This window comes from Siphateles boraxobius, unplaced genomic scaffold (assembly GCF_051911475.1).
Source record: "Siphateles boraxobius isolate OS27281-9 unplaced genomic scaffold, OSU_SipBor_1 19, whole genome shotgun sequence".
Classification (NCBI taxonomy): Eukaryota; Metazoa; Chordata; class Actinopteri; order Cypriniformes; family Leuciscidae; genus Siphateles; species Siphateles boraxobius.
Window position 1 is genome coordinate 31,098,329 of NW_027508799.1, and position 26,943 is coordinate 31,125,271.

General features: G+C 38.2%; 1 protein-coding gene across 1 annotated transcript in view; it reads right to left on the minus strand.

The window, feature by feature from the left end:
• camk1da (calcium/calmodulin-dependent protein kinase 1Da) overlaps positions 1 to 26,943 on the minus strand; it is a 54,171-nt gene that overhangs the window by 12,726 nt on the left and 14,502 nt on the right. Inside the window, exons 2-5 of the mRNA XM_077234951.1 lie at positions 13,655 to 13,786; positions 9,765 to 9,839; positions 2,474 to 2,612; positions 2,268 to 2,394 (exon numbers count right to left, since the gene is read on the minus strand). Coding sequence (XP_077091066.1) covers positions 2,268 to 2,394; positions 2,474 to 2,612; positions 9,765 to 9,839; positions 13,655 to 13,786 — 473 coding nt within the window. The remainder of the gene's footprint in view (positions 1 to 2,267; positions 2,395 to 2,473; positions 2,613 to 9,764; positions 9,840 to 13,654; positions 13,787 to 26,943) is intronic.

A 26,943-nucleotide genomic window follows, 5' to 3' on the forward strand; every position in this document is an offset into this window, starting at 1 on the left:
AAAAATAAAGAGAGAAAGATGAGGAGCTAAAGGATAGAAAATGATGACGGCGGTTGATTTGGAAAGCTTGTTGTGCGACTGTTACCATTTAAAGACAAAAAGAAGACATGCCAGAGACACACACAGAATGCATGCCTGCGAGCTGCTCTCATTCAGGCTGGAGTGTTTCCATTGAAGAGAAACCTCACACACAGCAGCGTCTGACCCCAGCCCAGGATGCAACTGGTTGAAGCGGTGTTTTATAGCCACCACAGCGCCGTTAAAACACGGTTACTATGGAAACTTGCACGTAAGGACTGTCTTAAACATGCATGCATGAAGAGGCATGTTGGAAACTCAACACTACCATGAAACCCCTGCAGGTTCACACTGGTGACTTTACTCTGGTCTAGTTATAGACCTACTAGATACATTTCAACCATATGATGACTCTAGCATGTTCTTATGCATTTTAATGTTAGAACTACTACACTGAAAAGTTAAATAATGCTTTTTTTTTTTTATTGGGTAACTCTTCACAAAAAGATTTAATTCGTTATTTAATTCATTAGTTATTGCATGGACAATTCTTGGTTACACTTTATTTTAAGGTGTCTTTGTTAGAGTGTAACTTTACAGTGCATTTAAGTACTGAGTAATAATAATCTACATGTACTTATAGGGTTGGGGTTTGGTTTAGAGTTAGTTGCATGTAATTCAGTGTTGGGTTTAATACACTACTGAGCAATTAATTACTGTTATTTAATGACTTTTCCCTTGAAAAAGTAAAGTAAGGGATTACTCTTAATTTTTCTATAATTTAATTACAGTTACTTCTGATGTAATTGCATTAAATACTCTACTAATTCTAATGTTAAATATCTTATATCTTATCATATAAAATATATTAAATCTTTAATGCAAGAGTCTCCCTTTAAATACTTTGGTCAGTTCAAGAATAATTTATGCAATTTGACATAATTTATTCGAAAGAATTAAAAGAGCAGTTTTACGTCCATGCTTGTATTGTTCAACTGGTCAGGGTTGATATGGGCTTTAGAAAGTAATTATTAATAAGTAATGCAATACTTAGAGAGAGTAATTAATACAGTAATCTAGTTACACTATTGGAAGTGTAATTAGTAGCTAGTAATGAATTACTTTTTTTAGAGTAACTTACCCAAACACTGATGTAATTATGCATTGTATTTAATTTAATTATGCAAATATGCATTTATAGTTATTACTACAGTAACTACATGTAACGTGTAATAAGGACACTGTAAAATAAAGTCATACCCAATTCTTTAAAAGCTTTTATTAATGTTTTACAGCTTGGTTAATGTTTATTTCTACATAATTTATTTAATTTTTCATAAACTATATAATTTAACCTGATTAATACATAGTTGTAGTAAAAATTGTTGTTAGTTAGATAATTATATCAATGCTTTAACTAATGTTAAAAAAAAATCCTTCTTGTAAAGTGTTACAGATATTTATTTTCCATCTGATGTTTTTTAGGACATCATTTACCATGGTAATAACATGGTATCCTCTAAGTACCTTGGAGTACCATGTGAATACCATGGTATATGGATCATTCAGTCCTGTGGTATACTACCACTGTGCCATGGAACCGCTCATTGTTATTTTACTATGTATATAATAATTATAGTATTTATTAATATTTTAAATTTCTTCTTTTCTTTAATTTTCATTTTATTCATTTTATCATGTGCTTTTGTCATTTGTTTGCCATTATTTTTCTTTCATTTGTTTTCCATTAAGCTTTAACCTAAAGTTTAAATTTATTTTATTTCAGTTAGTTGCCAAGGCAACATTTCTAATGTCATAAGTTTTTTCATCTATAATTTATTTTTATTTTAGCTCCTATTTCAATTAACAAACGCTATTTGTAATAGCAGCATTCATTTATTTTCTAATTCAGTATTTTCTAATATTCAAAGATGTTTGTAGCCAGCCTGTGTGTGTTTATTTCACATGCAGCCATGTTGGCTCAAAGTGCTGCGGTCGCTCTAATCGCAGGGGAAAAACAGGCGACTCAGGGGCACTTCTGTCAGTCTGAGATAAGAGTAAGCTTCAGGCTACACACAAATGAACCAATACAAGCAGTCACTTTCCAATAGCTAAAATCTATATACACACATTTGTATGCACATGCACATCTACAAATGACAAAATCATTCATGCTTTTTCAAACACATAACCCATAGCGAAGCAAAATCATAAACATCTCCATCTCTCTTTCATAATTAAACTCTTACCCACGTATCCCGGCGTTCCACATGCTGTGGACATGACATCACCCGTCCCCTCCATCTTAGACAGGCCGAAATCACTGATCATGATCTTTGAGCCATCTTGAGGGTTGAAATAGAGCAGATTCTCAGGCTGAAGACGAAACACACATATTAAAATCAAACACTTCAAGCCAGAGCAATATCTGTGAATGTAGGTGTGATTCTTTCACCTTGAGATCTCTGTGTACGATGCCCATACTATGGAGGTAGTTTACAGCATCTAGTACTTGTCTGATGAGCGTACTGGCATCTTTCTCAGTGTAGAAACCTTTCTCCACGATCCGGTCGAACAACTCTCCTCCAGACACACTGGAAAGAGAGAAAGATCAGAGACTACTAAAAACAAAAATACCATATATATATATATACTAGTACAGTACAGTACAACTGCAGGACTGTAGGGGGTGCTGCATTTGGACTCTGATAAGAGTGAACTTAAGAACTGATCTGAGTTCAGAGGAAAATGACTTTATCTCATTCCTGTAAGTTCAAAGACCAAGACGTCACACAAAGAAGCCTCGGCAAAGAACTCAATGACGTTTGCCCTCTTGATCTTATACGCCTGGATTAGCCAGTCATTCTTATTTAAATTCAAAATATGCTACATATAATTAGGCTAATTTAACTTCAAAGCAGGAGACATTTAATGTAGACATGCATTAGTGCAGATCCGGCTTTTCAGAGCACACTGATGGGTTTTGAAAGTTTTAGTCTGGACTTGGTGTACTTTGAGCAGGGGTTGTTTTAAAACTATTAAGACTATAGCGCCCCCTTCTGGAAGGACATACATTACCATGCATGCACTTTTCCCACCTCTTTCTTTCCACCCTTAGGGCGCTTAGCAGGAGGTCGACTCCCTTTAGTTTATAGTCTTTGGTGGCTGGCTTAAAAACGGTCTTGGAACTGATAGTCTTCTGAGAAAACTAACAAAAAAAATTGTATGTAGGGGGAGAGTGGGGTAAGATGAGCCAGTGGGTAAGTTAACCCACCTCCTTTATCTTGGCAACCATACACTTTTTATTGTCATGTGACCATCATTTCTGCCAGACTGTGAAAAGGAAAAACACATGGAAGGAGTGGAAGGCACCCATTTACTTTAAAAACTGTTTTTGGCTTGTAAAATTTTAGCATAACAGATGTAATGGCTGTTACATCAGAGCAAATTTGTCCAGGTCTAAAAATATTTATGATCCATATTGGGGATTTAGCAATGTATAAAACCATGCAAATCATTTAGCTAAATACAAGCCTGAATTGGTAAGCTAGCTAGTTTTGTCCAAAATGGCAGCTATGGGGGCAAAGTGAGTCAAATGCTGTGGGGTAAATTGAGCCAGTGTTTAACTTACCCTACCATAAGGCACTGTAGTTAAGTTCTAAAGTCTCTAAAGTATAAATTATAATTTCAATGCAATATTATTTATCATTATCATTTTTAAAAAACATTTTTTTTAGTCGTTTAGTTTTAGTTTATTTGATAGGAACAATGCACAAGTAAACCAAATCCTTCTCTGAGAAGAACCAGAAGATGCTTAATCATTTACCGGATGGCCTAACATGTTCTACGTTGCAGCCAAGAACTACCATGCCAAGAACCTTTCAGTGTCATTTATTTATTCATTCTAATTCAGTTTTATCTAATTGTACTCAACAAACTCTGTTTAGTCTGTTTAGGGACGGTTACATATGGTGTTCAACATATTGTTTCAGAAATGCACGCAATTAAAGATATTGAAATTTCAACTTAATTTGTTTGGTTTTATGTTGTTTAAGTCAGCTTTAAGAAAATAAATATGACTATTTGTAAAAGGGAAATTTGATTATTAAATTAGTTTTTATAAGAGGTAAATGATCTTTAAAATTTCACATGCGTTTGATTCAGATACAGTTAGATGGTCAGTTTACACCCAGATGGTGCAACTTACCCACTGACTCGGTTCAACTTACCCCTAACCAGGGGTAAATTGAGCCAAAGGAACACTTTTTATAAGAAGCCAAACCTGGAAACTTGCAATACATATTCCTCCAACGCACATGTAATTTCCAAGCATAGGCAGAGCGTGTGTTAGGCTGGGCAAGGCAAATCCTCACATCATAACAAGTGACAGCTTTTTAGTGATTAGAAAAGGGAGCGCACTTTGCACGCTTTCTGCCATGCCAAATCTCATGTACAGTATGCTTGCTTATCTGTTATAATTAACATTAGTTTGTGAACGCTTTAATAACAAATTATTTATTGGGAGTGTTTATGCTGGGATGTGTAGTTTGTGCGGTGATACAGGTAACTTCAAACTATTTTAAGGGAATCTATTTTAATGTGTTTTAAAAGGGGAAGCGCATCTCTTTAGTTGGTTCACACTCCGCCAAGCCTTCTGCTCCTTGAGCAAGTTTGATTATATGGATCTTTGCAGGGAAGGAAACTGTAGAGACCTTTTGGACTGCTCTACGTTCTTGTGATGCACCATCTCCATTGTAATCAATGGATTTATAACACTCTCTGACGCAGTGTGCATATGCCCTTTGTCTGTCCCTCTCTCTCTGCCATCATCTAGTCCTCATTTCTCTCTTTCCACTGCCGTAAAATTGTGCCATACGCAGTAGTAGAGCAGCATGTCCAACATGCATGAAGAAAACAGTCCATATCTGATCTTTAATCACACTTGCACACACACTTACATGCAGAGTGAATTATGGAAAGAGATTCTAAACTGTATCTGTGAGATCATACAAAAAGCAGATTGGTACCGTTTAAATATTAATCTCAACACCATATGCCAAAACGTTCTTCATGTTTCTTTCTAACACACACACACACACACACACACACTTGGCACAACCTATTAACAGAGAAAAGAGGGGCAGGCTCCCGGCCAACTATCAAATTAAAACTGTGGAATTCAAATTCTAATGCGGTTTCTAGGGGGTGAAATGAGGACGGAAAATAAATGGTTGTTTCCTCTAATCCTCCTAACTTCCCTCTCCTCTCCACATCATCAGCATTCAAAGTTGAAATGAAATCAGTATTGACCTAGTTTATGCTTCATAATCTCTCATCAAAATGTAATAAACGTCCTTTATCCCTAAACCGAAATTCCTTTTTGACTGATGTCAACAACCTCTCGCCTCCTACCACCTGTCATAGAGACACTTTACACCATCAAGTCGATTCCTGACCGATAAAGTAGATCATGCACTCTCGTTTCTTATCTACACATGTGCATCATTCAATCATTCAAACAGTTTTCGGATACATAATCCATCGGGCAGAAACATCATAAATGACATCTCTGTTAAAAATTATTTCGCGTTCAATAAAAGTTTAAAGCACTTGTGGCTTAATGTTGTTTACCACAAACAATAATTTGGACTCCCTATTTTTCTTTTAAAAAAATCTGTTTTACAGTGAGGCACTGAAAGTGAATCTATAAACTTTTAAATTGTCACTTTTGTAATAGTAAAGTCACAAGATGTAACCAATATCCATGTTAACAGAGTTAACATATTAATTGCTAATTAACTTTTTCAGTGTAAAAATATATACAGTACTTTTTTACTTTTGCCATGACAACATAACACCATAAAACGAACATAAAAATCATGATTTAAATAATGTTACAGCTCAAATATTACACAAGAATTAATATAAGTGCTATTCATAAAATTATACGCTTCATTTTTTTAAAAGAAATTGGAATATATTTTTGTGGTAATCAACACATACTGTTGATTGAGCCTCACTTGTATTCAGAATATTCCTCTAATCTTGCAATTATTTTTGATTAATAAATGTAATTTATTCCTGTGATGGCAAAGCTAAATCCTTCTAGAAATCATTATAAATCATTCTAATCTGACTTCTGATCTAAAATGCTGCCGAATCATAATCAGGTTTTTTTCTCAATTCTGTTTTCTGAGTTTTGGTTCCTTGCCACTGTCGCCTTTTTCGCCATTGGCTTTTGGCTTGTTTAGTTGGGGTCATTAAATGTAACATTTAATTTAATATTCAACAAAATTATTGATCTGCCTGCATTGACACCATTATATGAGAACCGAACTGAGCTGGACAATGACGGTTTTCTCCAGAGCGGCTATATATATAAATTAACTAAATTAATAACTTTTTTCCAAGAAAAATGAAACATCACTGACCTTACTTAAGCTGGACTGTGACGCTATTTTCTTCTGGAAACAAACTTTGTTGCATTATTTTATCCCTGTAAAGCTGCTTGGAAATGATCTGTATTGTAAAAAGCGCTATATAAATAAATGTGACTTGACTAATATGCTGATTTGCTCAAGAAATATTTAATATTTGCAATGTTGAAAACAATGCTCAAAATGATATTTGAAATAGAAAAATGTTGTAACATTATTTTTGTAACATTATTACTTTTGTAAGTCACTTTTGATCAATTTAAAGCATGCTTGATGAATAAAAGTATTAATTTCTTTCTTAATGACCCCAAACTTGAATGGTAGAGTGTGTCACATTGTAATTGCAAAATTGGGTTGTGAAAGCCATTTCACCACTAAACATAGGCCACATTCACACAGCAACAGGATACGGTTCTCAGTTCTGTATTTGAGTCCATAATTATGTAACATTCACACACAGTTCAGTTATTTACAGGAGCGATAACTGCATTGTATAACTGAACTCACAACTGTAAGTTTTCAGGACTCACAACTGCATTCTTGAAAATCCTGCTTTGTGTGAACAGAACCAGACCGGACAACTAGTTGTCTGTCACCCATTCAGTGTGAGAGCCGCTCTGCGCTGCACAAACGCGTGTCTACCGTGTGTTCCGGGTTTAGCATGACAGATGGAGATATGAGCTGTGTCATCTGAAGGTTTTAGATCCAGTCACCGTTCTCTACCAGACCTGCTGCCGTCCGTTTTGTGTTCTACACACACCTCAAATGCTCCACTCTCGGATAATGAAGATTTGGCTGTTTGGCAGCTCAATCGGACTCTTGTCGTATCAAAGGTGATTTGACTTTATAGTTTTATGGACGTTGCCATCTTTGATATTACTTTGGTCACTGGTAAGAGAATACAGGCTTTTTTTAATTATTTCTTTTATTCACTGGTAAGAAAATAAAGAGATTTCGAGACTCACACCTGTAAGTAAATGCGGCTGTCAATCCTCAAAACTGAGGCCCTGTTTACACCTGTTATTAAAATGTGTTTTGGTTGATCGGACCACAAGTGGGTGACGCTAAATACAGATGTAAATGGGATCTAAAACGCTTTGAGCTTGTCCACTGTCGACCATTAGACCGGATTGCTTTCGTAGCGTAAACGTTCATGTGGTCGAATGTTTTTAAACCGCCACAAAAGACCGTCTTCTCTCGGCATACTGACCTAATGTGTAAACATTATGGGGAAGCGTACTAGCCAGACGGGATTTATACTTTCGGCTAAGGACCCAAGTTTGGTTTGAAGATGAAAAACGTACCAAACACAATGTTCTCTAACCATTCCTGATTTCTAACACACACTCACAGTGTTTGTTGTCGTCTTGCAGAAATGCAAAGCTGATGCTCTCCATATGCTTTTCCGTCGTCTCCAGTCGTGTTTATTTGTAAATTGCGCAAGCTTATTTTGTCCATTAGATCGAAAGATCTGAAAAAGCCCATATATTTACCCTCCCATAGACCCTCCCCTCGAAGAAATCAGGGGCAGAAGTGGTTGAAAGTGGACAGAAGAAACACCAGGTGTAAACCTGTGAGAGAGGTCTGGTTTTCTTTTTAAATGCATGCAAGACAAGCACCACACTCCCTTTGCATAAGGTGCGTGTGATTGCAGAGCTGGAACGACTTGGACATTCTGCTGCCCATCATCAGCGTTACGCAACGCTTCTACGTCAGCATCCACAGTCCTCAGCCAACTCACCAGACTGCCACCCTCTCTCCTTCCCTCTCGCCAGATCTACACTCTTCATCGTCCAGTTCACCATGATCTTGGTCGTGGCCCACAACTCCATGACATTTTTTTTCTTATCGCTATACAGATTCATTTTTGTGCATTCATGAGCTATAACTTTAAACTGAAGTGAGCTGAAGTAAAGGACAGTACAGAAGTCACTTTGATACTTGTGTAAGAGGTCAAACTGTCTCCTGCTGTTTAATCAAAGAGTTAAAACTAAAAATACACCATTTTAAAGTGCATACATGTATGAGGATTACATGCAGAACATGATTTCGCCAAGTGCAACATGTTCCTGGATCAATGTCAATCACATGTTCCTGATTCAGTCAAACAATCAGATTTGAGGAACAAGTTTAGAGTTTATGTCAAGTTTAAGCTTATAAACGGGGTTAGGTGCTTCTATATCAGTGTTATTCACCTATCATTTCCCTCTGATTACAGGGATAACTTGTGGGTAGGGTTAGGTATAAGGGGTAGTGACATGGTTAGGACTAAATTTTTGGACAGGAATGTTGTTCCACAGTATGTTGACCCAGGAACACATCTAACTCTGCAAAATCAGGACGTACAGATTACATAAAGATGAGCATCCGAGCTGTTAAAAGTGTTTTGAATGTCTTCTGCTTATATTCTTGCACTTTTATTTCTCTTATAAATGTCTGTCAAGGTTTCTAGATTTGTAATTTAGTTTTACATGATCACTTTGCGCTCTCTCTCTGACCCTTAAAAGTACAGTAGCAAAAACAGCCTGTTTGATTCTAAGACTTCAATATGTAAATGACCTCTGCACATGTGAAATGAGTTAACAACGCCCCCACTCCCTTGCTGAATACTGATTAGGAGATGATGATGTGGGTGGTAATATGCTAAAGTCATGGTTCACTCAAATCTCAATTCTGAAATGACTAAAAATCATGGACCACATATGTCATATTTGATTTGTGATCTGCAGCGGAGTTGAAGATTATCAGTGAATAATGACAGATTTTTCATATTTGGGTGAACTATTTTTGCAAGATGACAACCGTGTTTTTGCAGGCGGAGGAAGCTTTTCATGTTACACTGAACTAATTTATTTCAAAAGAGTCCCCGACAAGATACTCACACATCTCTTTTTCTCAAAGAATCCTGAAAAAAAATCTATTATGGTTTTCACAAAAATATTAAGCAGCACAGCATAAAAAATCTTACCAACCCAGGTTCGGCGCCGAGGGGGGGCATTCGCAGACCATGCCCCCCCCCAAATGAGTTACTGTGCCCCCCCGTATACCTCCCTCTCCACCCAGCTGAACCGAGCGAGAGCGAAAGTGAAATCGCAGAGCGAGCACACATTTGAAAGCGTTTACAAATGCGTGCAACCGGATTGGTTGCTTTCCACTACGAATGCAAAGCTGAACCAACGTTAGACCCCCCCTTATACATGCATATAAGCGGATATTTGGGTATTTGCTTGTTAAAATGTGCATGGAATGAACAGAAAGACATGAGCAAAATGCATTGTGGGTAATTGTGTATGCGTCGAACATACTCACAGCTGCATTATAAGGTAAAGGTGATTGGAGCTTTCACAGATGTCTTCCAGTGCCACTATGTTCTCATGCTTGATTCTGCAAAACAAAACACATGAAGCTCATTGAAATGCACAACTTGACAATTTAACATGATTAAACTATTAAGTAATACAATAGAATGTTTATCATATTTATCATATCATTTGTGTGTGTGTGTGTGTGTGTGTGTGTGTGTGTGTGTGTGTGTGTGTGTGTGTGTGTGTGTGTGTGTGTGTGTGTGTGTGTGTGTGTGTGTGTGTGTGTGTGTGTGTGTGTGTGTGTGTGTGTGTGTGTGTGTGTGTGTGTGTGTGTGTGTGTGTGTGTGTGTCTACAATCTGGCTTGCTTTGTTTCAGGGTTTGTTTAGGAAGTGAATTTAAGAGAGTGGAACATTCCGGATCTGCTTATAAGCATATGAATACTTCAGTGGCGTGCATTTCCATAAGCCCATAAAATGTACAATAAACACCGCAATGTTTTATGCCATGAAGTGGCATACACTAGTTTGTATCCTTTTGTCACTGAAATTAACATTCAATACACACATATTTTACATGCATTTCAGTTTATGATAAATATAGTTAAATATTGTATGTACGGTATATTTTCATATGCCAAAACAAAAGATTAAATGGCTTCTAAAGTTCATGAAGCATTTAGATGCACAGCTAGAGTAATTGTTGTCCTCTAATGCTGTTAGGGTGCCTGCTTTAAAAACTAGCAATATTTTTTGCTTTGCTTTTCTTCTCCTCTCCTTCCTCCCTCCATCCCTGCAGTTAAGTTCTCTCTCTCTCCTCTCGTCATGGTAACGCAGTCACAGCGGCGGTGTGTATACACATTAGCGTTGCATTTTAAGCGAATTCTGATCAACGGGTCCAACTGGCACATGATAACAGGACGGGCAATGACGCAAGTGAGCGGACAATAACAAGATGCACACGCGCACACACACACGCAGATAATGGTCATCGGCGGGTGCAGATAAAACATCCCCCCCCCCCCCACCACCCTAGTTTCCTATAATTAACTCTCTTCGATCATCCATATGTTCAGAAAAGGTTGATCCTCATAAGTAAGGGACAATCGTCTCAGAAACGGGCCTTTCACTGCAGCTCACCACGTTCTGAGCCCAGATAGAGTAATCAGAAAAAGTTTTCAGTTCAGAGGAAAGAGAATAAAAGACTGCAGTATAACGCCTCAGGCGTTTGTTTTTGTCAGAAATGCTCCTCACCATATAGTTTAATATATTAGAGAGTTACTGAGGTATGGACAAATCTCAATCTGAAAGAGAGTGATTCATTGAGAAGCCAGTTCCGTATTGATTCACGATTCAATGAACTGGGAGTCACCTCTGATGCAGCATATTAAAACGTTAGCTCTGGAAACAAATGAATAAACAACGAACGACATGCCTCGGTTTTTCATCTTAAACAAAACCTGGAGGTCGATTCGCCCTTTGACATATTGATATTTCACAACTGATTATGGAAAACTCGTCTGGCAGAGGATTACAAAGCCATTCACTGGTTTAATATCCCTCTTTCATGCATTTGTTTCTTCCCTCTGTCTGTTTCTCTCTCTCTCTCTCTTCTTCAGCAGTGAGTGGGCAGAAGCTGTAGCACGACTCATTCGCTGCCTCTGAAACCATCTTCTCTTTTGATTCAAGAAGAAAAAGCAATAAGGAATAGGGTGAAAGCAGAATGAGGAACAAAAACACTCTCTATTTCATTATTTCACAAAATACGCTACGGAGTGCCGATAAAAAGCAATAATTTAACAATAAAAACGATAGAATAACTAGCTATTTACCTCTGAAAGCTGAATCTCGCTCTCTTTTATGCAAATCTTTGGATTACCTGCTACCAGGTGCTTTTAAGTAATAGCCGGTGCACATTATCTGATGTGGAGTGGGTCTCTTATTAAAGAAAAAGCACAGAAGAGATGTCTTTAATATCTCAATTGCTACTCCAAGACAGCATTGAGATTCACTGGAGAGCAAATGGAAATCTTGTGCTTCTCAGATTTTTTACTGTAAAACAAATGTTGTTTCAGCTTAAAAAAATAATAAATAAGTAAAAAAATAAAATAAGTGTTCATGCTGCCTTAAAATTTTAAGTGTAGTCACCTTGAAATGTGAGGTTGTACTAGGTGACAACTTGGATATTTGAGTTGACTAAACTACTTCAGTGGGTCAAAAGCACTCCAAAGTTCAGTTCATTGTAATTAATATAAATTTAAACTATAATACATTCAATAAGACATACACTTAACAATATTCTTTTAAAGTATATTATTTTACATATGAAGTAACATTTACACACACAAGTAACATATTTTATTAAAAGTATGCTAAGGTGTTCTCTCATTGGTCCACATAACTGTATATCAAACTTTAAATATTGCTTGATTGACAGTTCGCTTTCAGTGGGGACCAAAACATTTATCACTGGAAACTTTGCGTACTCAATTATGCCTCGTAAGCTATGAAAGAGTAGCCCTTGAGCAATACAATTTTCCCTCTGGGTTAGCAAGTCCCATGTTAGGATGAATTGAATTGACTTAAGTATTTAAACATTGCATTATTCAGGCAGGCAGCATGCTGGAGTGTACGTTTGCGATTCTCTGCGGGGATTATGAAGATTAAACTATAACCTGTGAGGGCATCTCATTATCTCATTTGTAGATGCGAAGAAATATCTTCTGATCTTTCTCTATATCGTTCTGTCATACACATGCAGGCAGACAAACAGACAATAAACATGCTCCCGTTCGCTAGTGCGTGCGTGTGCTCGCTCGATCTAATTACAGGCCTGTGGCATCACCCATGAGATGGCAGACAAGCTGTCAATCATTTAGTAGCTATGATATGAGATGAGGGAGAAGCTGTGTGTCCAATCTCCAGGGTACGACGGCTGCTACAACAGAAGCCCATGTCAGAATCAGAGGCGGCCTTTTCTGATGAGTCTCGGGGGAAACACCCGTCACACATCCATATGTCAGACACACCAAACACACCTGCTTCCTTTAGCACCAAGAGTGAGGAAATACCTGCGAAACAACATGTTACGCTGAGAGGCTGTCTTGCTGTGCTTTCTTTCAGATAAACCTTTTGGAGTGATACAATTAAGAAATAATAATTTCTAATAATTATTAATAATTAATAAGTATTAATCGTAAGAACATCTAACACTCAAAGCAAAGCTGTATTTTCAGCGTCATTACTTCAGTCTTCAGTGTCACATGATCCTTCAGAAATCATTTTAATATGCTGATTTGATGCACAAGAAACATTACTACCAATGTTGAAAACAACAGTCAAGAACGTTTAGAACATTCAAAAGAACAGCATTTATTTAAAATAAAAATCTTTTGTAACACTATAAATGTCTTTACTGTCACTTTTGATCAATTTAAAGCACCCTTGATTAAAAAAAACTTCTAATAAATAAAAGCTTACTGAGCCCAAACATTTGAATGGTAGTGTTTGATTGAACTTCCACAACTTTACATAAAATTTGTTGAAATTTTTACATTATAAATTCGATGTATTCCATGAATGATATCTGGATAGCACTCATTAATTTACTACAGTGTATTTTAAATCTAAACGGGATCATATTTCCATTCCAAGCAGTCAAAGAGTCTGTCTACACTCGGACACAGTCCGCACGCGCGCCGTTTCATGAGGAGAGGGAGAACATCTGCGGGAGCTTCCCTGCTGTAATTGGACGAGGGCACCGGAGTTACCACGGTAACTGGAGGTCAAACCTCAGGCAAACAAGCTCCTATCAACTGGCAAACAGGGAATGAGTGTGGAAGAGAGAGGTGATGCTGTTGCCATGGGTACAGGTGTGGTGCGGGAAATGGAACTTACTTGCGTAGAACAGCAATTTCATTCTCAATGCTGTTCTCCTTCCCCTTAAGCGCTTTTTTAGGGATGCACTTCACAGCGAACATCTTTCCCGTGGACCTCTCCTCCGCCAGGACCACCTCTGAGAACGCACCCCTATAAAAGAGAAAGAGGGCTTTATTTATGATTGCAGACCTGGGAAATATAGACGGTGTTATTTGTTTTCTACAGTAGTAGAACAAAGTGATTAATACAGTCAAAAAAAAAAACATCAGGGTTGTTATGGTTTTCGGACATGAACAATGCAATACTGTGGCATTCTTTGAAAATAATGTAAATGTCATACATTATGCATTAGAGCATCACAGTAATTTTATAAAAACAAAGAAAAACCAACAAAACAAAAAAAAAATATATATATATAATATTTTGGTCTGCGACTTCTGGACCCCAATGTTTTCATAGTGAAACTGTGTTTGTTGCTTTAAGTCTAACATAACATTTAATGTGTATGAGTGTGCATTTATGTACATTTTCATGCATTCACTGATGGTCAAAAGTTTGGACTTAAGTTTTTTTAAAGGAGTCTCTTCTGCTCTTAAAAAAACCGTGATCAAAAATACAGTACAAACAGTAATATTGTGAAATATTAATAAAATTTAAAATAAATTTGTGTGTGCGTGTGTGTGGTGTGTAGAGGGGTGGCCTGAGTTTTCAGAATACCGATTTGCTGATGAGGTCCCTAAGAGAATCTCCATCTCATTTGCCATCTGTCTCCGCAGCAAAAGCTTTTAAAAATACTGTGTGAAGAATCAGGGAATATTTGCTTAGGCAATCGCACATGTTGCTATGCTGCTGCATTCACGAATTACAACTAACTCGATACTTGGCCACAGATGTTTCCCGTTACTAAGTCACACACGCAAAACACTTTTTCCTTATTCTGTGTAGGTAAAGCCCATCTTTCTGTTTGTGATATCTTCTATCTTTGTGGTTCTTGGGTTAATCTCACAAAGTTTGTCAAGAACATGTCCGGGTCATATTTCATCCCAAAAAACAAAATTACATTAGATAGATAGACAGACAGACAGACAGACAGACAGACAGACAGACAGACAGACAGACAGACAGACAGACAGACAGACAGACAGACAGACAGACAGACAGACAGACAGACAGACAGACAGACAGACAGACAGACAGATAGATACTATAGATAGATACTATAGATAGATACTATAGATAGATAGACAGACAGACAGACAGATAGATAGATACTATAGATAGATAGATACTATAGATAGACAGACAGACAGACAGACAGACAGACAGACAGACAGACAGACAGACAGACAGATAGATAGATAGATAGATAGATAGATAGATAGATAGGTACTATATATAGATACTATAGATAGGTACTATAGATAGATACTATAGATGGATAGATAGATAGATAGGTACTATATATAGATACTATAGATAGATACTATAGATGGATAGATAGATAGATAGATACTATAGATAGATACTATAGATAGATAGATAGATCGATAGATTCTAGTCATCCTAAAAAAGGCAGTTTGTTTTCATGTGAAACATGACCCAGACATGTTTTTTGAGATTCACTTTCTTAGTGTTTCCTTGCTTGTGTGTGTTTGAAGAAAGAATATTCACAAACAGAATTAAAATATACAGAAATGTGTATAGAAATAGCCTAGTCTTCGCCACCACCATCCACAACATTCACACACCCTGCAGACTTAATTTTTCCCTGATTAAGTCTGTCATATTTTCTCAGCTCTGTTCAATGCAACATGAACATGAATCATAAGATGAATACAGGCTGGATTGGTAACAAGCATACAACACCGCAGAGCCTAAATGAATTCCTCTAAGCTCCCCAGCAACAGACACCTCTGTACTGCCAGTCACGGAAATTTCCAGTGCAAGGAAAGAAGTAGAACAAGGCAAAAGAGAGCAATTAACAGAGACAAAAAATAAGGACAACATGATATAATTATACTGTTAATGAAATAAATGGGTGAACATTTGGCAACACTATGCAAAGGTGTTCTGGGTGGTCGCTAGGGTGTTGGTAGGCTGTTCCAGCTGGTTGCTAGGCAGTTAAAAAGCTTTAAATCTTTATGATATTCTTGTCTCTACATATAGTTCTGGTCATGCCTAGTTTGATTCTTGCCAATAGTGGTCAATATTTTGTGATTACCAGCATCAAGTTAAGTGAATATAGATTAAATATTGGATAAAATATGTTCACTTAAATTCAGCATTTGCATATGTAACGGAGGTAAGCAAATAAGTGCTGTGCGTGTAAAACTCACTCTTCTAGGCTCGAGAGGTGCGCTAGCGACTGACGCTAGAGACTGCTCTCTTTAGCATCCTTGTTAGCGTACCCACCTTCCATGCCGGAGGTACCGTTTCGAATCATGCTCGGAGTGTGTCGAATAGGACCAGTTACATTTGGTGCCGTGACCCAGATGGGAGTGAGGTTTGGGGTGAGAGTGTAACGGATACTATGGAAGTCAACTGCATTATAATGTCTATCACCCATCTTGTTCTCTAAATATTGGCATTAACCACCAATTATGAGTGTACTCAAACTCCTAACGCAATAGTGATGCAGTGCCTATGCAAAGCAACATTAATGAAACGGTCATGAAAATGACACTTCTCATCATTAATGAAAATGGAAAGGGAGATGGAGACAGGAAGCCCGGGAGGAAGGGAGGGGTGCGACGACAGGGAGCACGGCACGTAGCAGGAGACAAAATCGTGATGAATGAACACTGAAGAGAAAATGTGAATGGAGCCGCCAACACACATTGCCACTGCAGCAACACACACACACACACATCCACACACACATGCACTCCATAAATGACATAGATTTCAGGCCACAGGTGAGAGAGTGACGCGTGGTAGATTTATATCATATGTGAGAGCCTCTACCTGTCAGATGTAATCAAGAGTGTGTTTTTTAGTGTGTGTGCGCATGGCAGGCATGCTCCGACAGACTTGCGGAATTGTAATCAAACTAGATGCAGCTAAACCGGCAACACCACAAGCAAACACACACACATATAAAACACCGGGCATATAATTTCTATATCCACAAGAGGAGCTGCAGATTGGAGCCCCAGCTGCGCTTGTGATGTAACGTCTTTGTGAGGGAGAGGGCAGCAAACAAGCAAGAAGAAAAATGAGTTTGAGGGAGAGATCGTGTTTGTAAATGTGCTTCAATTTCTGCTTCTAAAGTGAGGGCAGCGGCCGCGAGGCATCGCTGAGCTTTTCCCCCTTGTGCCGAATGACTGGAATTTTGTCAGCTAGGCTCCAGCGCCTCTGTGATTTGCGTGAAAATAATGCATTGGAGTTTCCTAATGCTATTTGTGTGTGTGTGAGCTAGACCACTGCTGAGAAAACTATATGTCAATATGCATCGACAAGTGCTCATACAGGCTCTCAGGGAACAGAGCAGCGGTGATTGTCAGTCAATGACTCATGTACACACAAACACACATCCTCACTGGAGGGGCTTCTGTGTCGCTGCGTTCTCCTCTAGGGAACGCTTCACACAAATTATACACATAGCATCCACTTATTACTGTCTAAACTGAAGAGAGAAATAGTCAGACAATGAGAGCTGGTTTAAAGAGGACAGGATTGAGGTACGATTAACATGGCCTCAATGAATGTTAATCACACAATGCATCTGAAAAAAATAATGAAATCATGTTTTAACACCAAGCTTAAGAGAAAAGCTTGGACGAGAGGCGAATAATGGAAAAAGGGAACCATCTGTATTGGCTTTAATTGAAATTATATCAGCCCTCCTCAGACAACGTGGTCCTCCTCCAAATCTACTCTACATTCAAAAGTTTGGTGTCAGTAAGAAGATTTGGGGAGAAATTAATTTCTATTTTAAATAAATGCTGTTCTTTTGAACTATGTTTATCAAAGAATGTTGCGTTTTGTGTCATCGGGTGACAAATAAACAGGAATTTCTCTGTCCAAGTAACACTAAGACATACACTATAGCCTACTACATTACATATACCACTGACATTGTAACAATCCAAAGTGGGTTGGAAAATTGGTGAACTTACACTTTAATTGAGTATTTTAAACATTTATTCAAAATTGAAATCTTTTCAAATCTTTGATCACAAATGCTTCCCAAAAGTTTTCAATGTGTAAATGTGCTAACAAGTGCCATTTCGAGTAGTATAATTGCTACAAGCAGTTAAATCTGGATTTAAGAGGTGAATAACAAAGTGCGTAGCTCTCTGATGACGTCCTCCTTCCTGAAACATTTCCATTTTAGCACTTTCCCTGTCACTCATTTACCTGATGTCAATAAATGTTGCAGTTCATCATGAATTTGGTTATTCATGCATGCATCTTGGACACTTCACTTTGTCTGACCCTTCACTCCAAATCCGCTTTGTTACAGCAGTCTAAAGGAGGTTACATGGCGAGACTGATGATGTAATCAACTAGCAACTACTCAAGTGAGCATACAAAGCCTTAAAAATGAGAATCAGAGGGTATAAAAACAGTCCTCATTCTCTAAGGACTGCATTATTTTGCAAATTCAAAACCGCTTTGCAAACCACTATTGGAGACACAATGGCTCGTTTCAATTATTTTCTGCTTTAAGTATTTCTAATCGTTTTTTCCGCAACGGATCTGCATTCCTTTTGATGTTGAAGAAACTCTACCTTTGACAAAGGAAATTAAAGCAAGAGCAGAAATCCAGTGCAAATGATTGCCTAAGTCTAAATCTCTTGTTTAGAGCTGTCCGATTTCCTATTAAAACACAGGTGCAAACACACAACTTTGCATTAAGGAGGTTGTTTGTGCTCAGCATCCTTTAAATGTTTTATTGTCTCTTCGATACACTGGCACCATCGAACCAACAGCTGCACATCGCCCTGAAAATACTCACAAATGTGACTACAGTATGCGTATCTCTCTCCCTGAGCGTGTGTATGTGTGGGTGTGTGTCAAACTATAAGCCCAAGGGTTGGCTTGGATGGGGTTTCAAAGTCTCGCACACACAGACAGAAAGATAATGCTCCGCTTCTCATGTTAAAAATAAAAGTTACATCCCTAGATGTAACACATGCTAGATTAGGTGCACTTGCTGAGATAATCTCAGCACAGCACCAAACTACTTCCTCTTTTCTATTTGACCCCAACTCAGATTAACAGATCAGCAGCTGAACCTGACAGAAACAATTTACTGGAAGTTTTTCCTGGTTAAGTAGACAGGAGAAGGAGGAAATCGGAAGGTCAATGTGTAGTATGCACTATGAATATAGGCTACAATATATTAATAAGCACCAATAATAGCATTTTAAATGCTATTAGCCTAATTTGGATGATTTTTGAATAAGGTAATATTAGTATAAAAGTATATGTACTAAAAATATATGTTACTAGAAAGTATCAGGGGAAAAGGTTAATTTTTCTAATTAGGGTCCAGAAGATCATGTGGATTAGTGAATGTTGGATTCCCCCCAGGAGTGCATGTACTTCCTACATGAAAAAATGAGACGTAGCTGCGGTTGAGATCATGTGATCACATGACAGGTAGTAAATATAAAATATATAGTTTAATCAAAGTCCTTCACGCAGGAGCTGTGAAGATTTAGTCAATGCACAAGCACACATACTCACACTAGAAGATTAGATCATCTCAAAGACACGTTTATATAATAGACACAAGCTATTACATGTACTGTGTGGTGCTGAATTCCCAGCAAAGAAGCTGAATAAAACAAATAAGCAAATAAACACAGGGAAGATGTGATTTAAAACAACATAATCTGCAGGAATATGCTGAGTTTTGAGGGTAAAGAAGCTATGTCTTAGCTTGAAACCATTTAAGTTGTCTACCCCAACGATGTATCAACCAAACCCTGAAGCTAACACAGAACCCATTATTTATTAAATTCCGACAATTAATCGTTGCAATTGGTTTCTTTGCCTGCAGCGATCAATAGTCAGCACTGCAAAAATAAATGATCTGTTGAAAGCGTCAACAGCTTCGGTGTAAATGTACAACAACCCAACCATTGACCCGTCAAATTTAGACATTTGTGAATGCATATTGGACATTAATTTGATGTTCTGTTATCTACCGAAAACATGTTTTTGGGATGTTTCGAAAATATTTCAAAAACATTTTGGAATGTTCGGATCAGATCAAAGAACCCTTCACAGTTGTTGCTAGGAAACCTTGCAGCTGTAGCAGTGGGATGCTTTATTGATCTAACTGTCCGAAATAATGTATCGCCCTTCCTTTGGTAATGCAGGGGATTTGACATCCATCTGTTCATAGCTAAAGAGAAAGAGCCATACAGTGTTTAACGGGAAAGCCTTTCTGCATACTGTATTTCATGCTCCCTGAGAAACTATGGCATATCATTTCTTGATTTAATCACAGTGAGTGCATTGTAATATGAGGCTGGAGCTCTGATCCAAAAATCGCTGCCATGCTGTGTCTACTACCTGGCTGCCTGCCTTCTTAGGCAGCATACTAACTGAAATGAAAAAATTGGTACACAAGGATTTATCTCTGCTCGATGTAACCAATAAAAATGACTTTTGCTGGAGTAACCTTATTGACAGATAGATTAAGTATATATATAAATAAATAAACTGGAAAAAAAAAAAGCACTGAAAAAGCATTTTTGTGGCTGACCTTTCTCTTTCAGATGAAAGGGGAGAATCATGCAAGGTAATTTACTAAAGTTTGCGCTAGTCAATTTACTGATTGAGCTCTTGCGCTAATTTGCCCTGTTCAGTAAATCTGGCCCTGGGTATCAGAAATGAGTTTTTGTGTCTGCATGCATATCGATCAGCCTCATGCTTCAAATAAGTTCTGTTGTTGTGTGACACACTAACAGTGAAAAAGTTTATAATGGTGTGTGATTCATGCTGACACTCATCTATGGCCGTTGGCACAAATACAAGTGTGTGGGTGCGATTGACGTGGTGTGATCAGAGATGTGTGTGTGCTCATGTGTCTACGTCTCCCTAAGGTCGTGACTCATTTGACGACCAGTGGGCTGCAGAAGCCTGTAATTTCAGTAAAAAGCCCTGAGTCATAGTCATAGAGCTGCACTAACACACACACGGCAAGATGAATATTTGGAGCATTGTTCTAAAATCACTGAAATCTGATCAAACACATTCGCACTCAATGCCCACCTGTGTTAATTGAATGTTTTTTTGTAAGACAAGAGGATCATGGGTAATTACAAAAGCCACGGGTGTCATATTTCCTTAACTACAGGGGCTTTGGAGCATCATTTCAGCGTTAGCATGGCTATGAAGTGATGAACAGCCTACTGACAGCAAGTCTAGAGAAGAGACAGACGTGAAACTGTGAGGGCCAGGAAGACACAAGGACACTCAGGGCACATGGGGGATGAGGGACGGAGCTAGATCGGCACAAAATAGCACAGTAAAAGAACACTCACTCTGGCATTGCTCGTACTCTTTCTGAGATATTATCCAGGGCAGGCCCAAAGGACCATGGGTAATTACACATCTTATTATCTTCTCATTCTGACTGTGCGCTCCCTCCATTTCATCACTGCATAATCCTACTTTTCTCTTTCCTATTGCCTCTTGCTCATTCTCTAAGGCTACATTCAGACTGTCGGTCCATATCCGATTTTTGTGCATATCCGATTGAAATCCGATCAGATTTAGCAAGTGTGAATGGCAAAAAAATAACATCAAATGCGATTTTTACAAATCCGTTTTGAGCTACATATTCAAATCGCATTTTTGGAAATCCGTTTCAATCTGACTGCTCTGATTGGATTTCACATGGTTTATGTGACATTCTCACACAACGTAAAACATAAATGTCAGACGTTGTTATAAGAAACAGGCTGCTGCAGAAACAAGGTTGTGTTGTTGCAAAGTGCCAGATGAGCAGAAAATGACAATATTATGGAGACATGTTTCGAAATCGGCAGAGACGACAACACAGAATAAAGCCGCTCCTATGTTTCATAAGATCTAGTTTTCCACTCACGACACCTTGGCAACCCTATAGCAAAAACATGGCAACCATCCACAACACTTCAGCATCATAGACTTTTAAACACGTTTTCTTCAGAAAATTTAAAACCATGCCTGTCTTTTAAGTTTACTTAATCCCAAGATTAAAAGCCCACGCACAATTTCTTTTCATTTTCTTTGAAAGATGTGGAAGATGACAGAATGTTACCCGTCTGCATGGCCACAAACATGTGTGATGAAAAAAAAAGGGTCAGTTTTGGGTCACCAAATTGGATGAAGCAACACTAATACACTTATCTGAAGAAGCCCGGCACCCTGTGCCCTCAAAACACACACTTTTCTCATAGAATAACACAGCTGAGATCTCACCCCCTTCCTAAAAGCCTCTATTATCAAACATTAATTTGGCGGATTGTGTGTGCGCGTGTACGTTTATTCGTGTGTTTTTGCACTGTGAATGGAGTAACAGTGCACACAGTACAAACCACAGGAAGCCTGCATATTCTCTCTGTAGCTGCACCTGCAAACAGCAAGACAGAGAGAGACAATGCATGCAAGGGCACTGTGGGGGAACACAGATGAAGCTCCATGGTAACTCTATTAAGATGTGATCAAATCACATCACAGGCATCTGAGCGTTTCTACTGCTTTGAGCAGGAGATGCGTACCATCGAGTCTCCTGTTTCCGCTGCTGACAAACTAGAGAGAGGATTCAGCTATCGCAACCTCTTACCTGATTCCTTCAGATAAATTTGCTTTGTCTGTGTCAAGGGAGCAGACAATCCCTTAAGCACATAAAACTAGAGACAGACACACACACACATACACACACACACACACACACACACACACATTATCCTGTTCTGTTCTATTGTTTCCACTGATCTGATAATACTGATCTGATACTTAACCAGGAAATACGGGGGAGGAGGTGATGCACATCAGGAATCACGGAATCACACACACACACACACACACACACACACACACACACACACACACACACACACACACAGACACACACACACACACACACACACACGCCTCTCAAGCTGGACCCAATCCTATCGTCTCATAGTGCAGAAAACCTGTGAGGATGCAGCACAAACTAACTCAGATTCAGTACTATATGACTTGTATAACGGTTAGTCCGTTTTCTCTCCGTGTTGCATCCTTCCATACAAATAATATTATAGTGGCCAGATGTTGTCAATGGAAAGAACACACCATAAAGGGTCATAAGTGTTGTGAAGCCATTTAATGTGAGTTTTCACATTAAAACTTGAAAACTTATACTTGCATTGTTCCAAATTTGCAATCACTGACACCAAAAAGCAGTAGCTGCTGCTGTGTATGCTATGCGGTGTGTCTTGAATTTGAATAACTTTTTCAGTGGATAATGTCTTAAATTCTGAGTACAAAGCTAATATTAAAATATTTTTGGTAATACACTGATTAACGTATGCTTTTGTTCAATGGAAAAGAGCAGCATAAACTTTCTTTAAAACATCTCCTTATCTGTTCCACGGATAAAAGAAAATCATACAGGTTCAGAACAACATGAATGTGAGTAAATGATGACAGTATTTTCATTATTTTAGGCCATTTTTTCCCCTCTGACTGTCACATGTACACATGCAACAAGAAAGGCCAGACATATGTTAACAGGAGCAATAAAGCATCCGCAGAGCATGCACAGGATTATTTTAGGCAGTATTATCAGGTCTTTGTCAGTGAATTACAAACTCATTTAAATAATCACACATATCCAGGGCCATTGAAGGCGCAGGCTTCGAGTAAGTGAACCTTGGGTGGCTTACGTTTCCTCTTTATTTAACGAACCTGCTTCCATTAATGGAAGATCCTTTGCAAAGAACAGAACATTTATGAGGCAAACATAACCTTAAAAAAAAGAAAAGAAAAATGCATTTTTTACTATTTGTGTAAAAAGCACATTTTCAAAAAAATGTGCTTTATGTGGTTACATAAAATATAAAGTGTTTCAAAAACAGTATGATAGCTGCAAACTCATTACATAAGGTTACAATAAATTAAATTACTTTTTAATGTCAAATCAGTTATAAACTGTGCAGTAAATTTCAACTGATCATGTAAACACACACATGTACTGATTGGTCCACTGACACACTCTTGATTTACAGAAATGATTCCACGTGAGAGTTTGCGCATCAAAGGAGGGACTGCGCTTGAACGTTCTGTTCCATAAACTACAACAAAGCGCTTTCAATTAAACAGACATGATGAGCACTCTTGTACAACAACCGCAGGCCATTATGCAAATACCTCAATTACAGATCGTGTTACGGGAAAGGGGGCTAAATTAGTACAGTAACAGCCACTAACAGAAAAAGACCCCCATTCAGGCTGCGATAGAGATCAGTTGCTCTGCACTTCTGCAAAAGTATAACTGTGTTCTTAAACCACATGAGCTGTCTATATACGCATCTAAAGGCATAGTCAAAAAAATGGCAAGACAAAAAAAGCCACAGTAGACATTTGTAGACATTCCACAACCTGTTCAATTGGCGAAAAAACAAGCACAGACCAACACCAACAGGTAACACGCTGATCCGATAAAACCTGACAAAGTGCCTGTTGCCGTTAGTGGGTGTCTGTCGGCGCAGTGTGAATTGGCCTTTAGAAGGAAGCATAGCGTTGCTGCCTGTCTTTTGGTTCAGTTTTCATGCCTATGATCCCTTAATATGTTGTCTGAGTAGGCAGCTCACTGGGTTTGGGAACAGAGCTTATGCATGTATGAGTGAAAGAGTCATGCATCTCGGGTTATCCTCTTCATGTCTCATATTTCATGGCACGGTAGAAAGATAGAAGCTTTATCTGATGAACATGAACAATAGAGATGAAGAAGGAAATCAGTCAGCGTAATAGCCTGTCCCAGCACACATACACACGTTTATGAGAGAGAGAGAGCGGACCAGCCTAAGGTACCCCAAAGAAATCACAAAGAGAGCATGCTGGGATATTGTGGGGATGAATCAACCTTGATGTTGTCGGCCGTTTAAATTATAACATTAATAACTCTTAATATCTCTCTATAAATTACAGGAACGTCTGTCTTTCTGTGTGTCTGTCTGTGTGTCTGTTAATCGCATCGCATATCTCTCGAACCGTTAGTCCAATGGATTTCAAACTTGACAGGTGTCTTGCTACGGGCACAAGTAAGTGAAGTGCCAAGTTTGAGGTTGTTTGGATTAGAAATGCAAAAGATATCGGTAAATATATTGGTAAAAGAAGCACTTAGAAGGTTGTGGTTTAAAAATAAACATTCTGACATTAGAGGGTTGTGGCCACTGATCATTCAATACGCTTATTTCACGCAGCCGTTATTTTGAAATCGAAAGCGAGGCTCCGGTGGGAAGAAAACCAGAAGTGTCGCCTTTAATCATAGGAGAGTCGTGAATGCGATGGCGTATTGTTGTGTTTAATGTAGAAATTAGTTATTCTAAAAATGTACATACATTTCTTTCATACTTTAGACTATATACAGTGAAATTCATTTATAAATGTTTTTTTTTTTTCAGAAAGTAAAAAAATAAGCAGGAACGAACTATCTACATATCCTATATTGGAAATCAGCTTCGGCAGCAGCTTCAGGTTGGTAGTCCAAGGCATTGTTGTTTATCTTTACTTCCGGGGTTCTTCCCACCGGAGCCTCACTTTCGATTTCAAAATAACGGCTGCGTGAAATAAGCGTATTATAGATCAGTGATTGTGGTTGACATTAGAGGGTTGTGGTTTAAAAATAAACATTCTGACATAAACACTCAAGTCAGCTACACTTTTTACTTCTGAATATTATATTTTATTCACAGCCATCATTTGTAGTAGCATATTTACAAACTGTTTCCTCAAGCGTAGCGTTTTCTCGGAGTTCACTGTGTAGCTGCTCCCTGAATCGCCGCGCTTATTCATTTGTGGATGTTAACTGAATCTGTAAGTCAGCTAGTCATAGTCATGCTGTTTACTTCTGAATATTGCTTTGACATTTATTTTATTGAGGAGGAATAACCCCTTGAGATGGACCATCTCGTTTTCGAGGGGGTCCTCAAATCTAGATACACAAACTGACCTTACAACAGCTGTCAAATAAGACATAACAAAAAACAAAACAAAAAAACAAATACACAATAAGAAAAAAAAAACATACTTTACAATAATGGTAAGTACAGAAATATATAACTAAAACCAATACAAACAAGACATTCACTCATCCAAGACTCTCTAAAGGTGACGCACTCCTCCCTAAACAAAGTAAACACATGTAATATGTACCTAAACGCACATCTAGACACAAATAAACTCATATACAAACAAAAATGTATGTATATTATATTTAATTCTGGTGCGCTACTGTTTAATAGTAGCCTATGCTATTCACCAACTAAACCTATCCTATTCAATGCGTTCAAAGTCTCTTTCACGGCCATCATTTGTAAGTGCCTATTCACAAACTGTTTCCTCAAGCGTAGCGTTTTCTTGGAGTTCACTGTGTAGCTGCTCCCTGAATCGTGTAGTTCAATTTATGTGTCGTGTCAGTATCAGTATTTGCTTTCCACCACGCACAAATAAAAATGTCACTGAACTTTTGCTGTTTAATTGTAACAATGAGCTCCAAAACCACCAATTACTAAAAACACACACAAAAACTGATTTTGTACGGGCACTTTGCACTAGTTGTTCAAATTTAGGATTACGGATTCAAACAACTGCCTATATACAAGTATTATACAAACAGAATTGGTAACACTGAGATTGCGAGAGAGGGAGTGTACGAGAGTGGTAAAAGAGTGCTTTATATTTGACCTCACTGCAGTCCAAGACCAGCACAACTCAAGGACAACAACCCACTGCTGTCCCGGCTGCACAAATGGCACATACTAGACACTTGCATTAAAAGTCGCTTTATTTAGATCCCTTCTGAGGGGAGAACCTGTAATGGAACTTCTTCAAAGTAGGTCTCTCATGAAACATGGCCAGAGAGAGAGAGAGAGAGAGAGAGAGAGAGAGAGAGAGAGAGAGAGAGAGAATTGTAGGGAGAAAGAGGTGATGTGGAAAGAGAAGCTTAATGAAAAAGAAACCTTTGAAAGGACTGAGGCAATCTCTAGAGATGGGCTGGGTGTCATTAGAACATTTATCAGAAAACAAACTTTCACATATAAAATCAGTTTAAAATGAATTTTTAGCTGACATTTGTTGGAGATTTCATACTCATT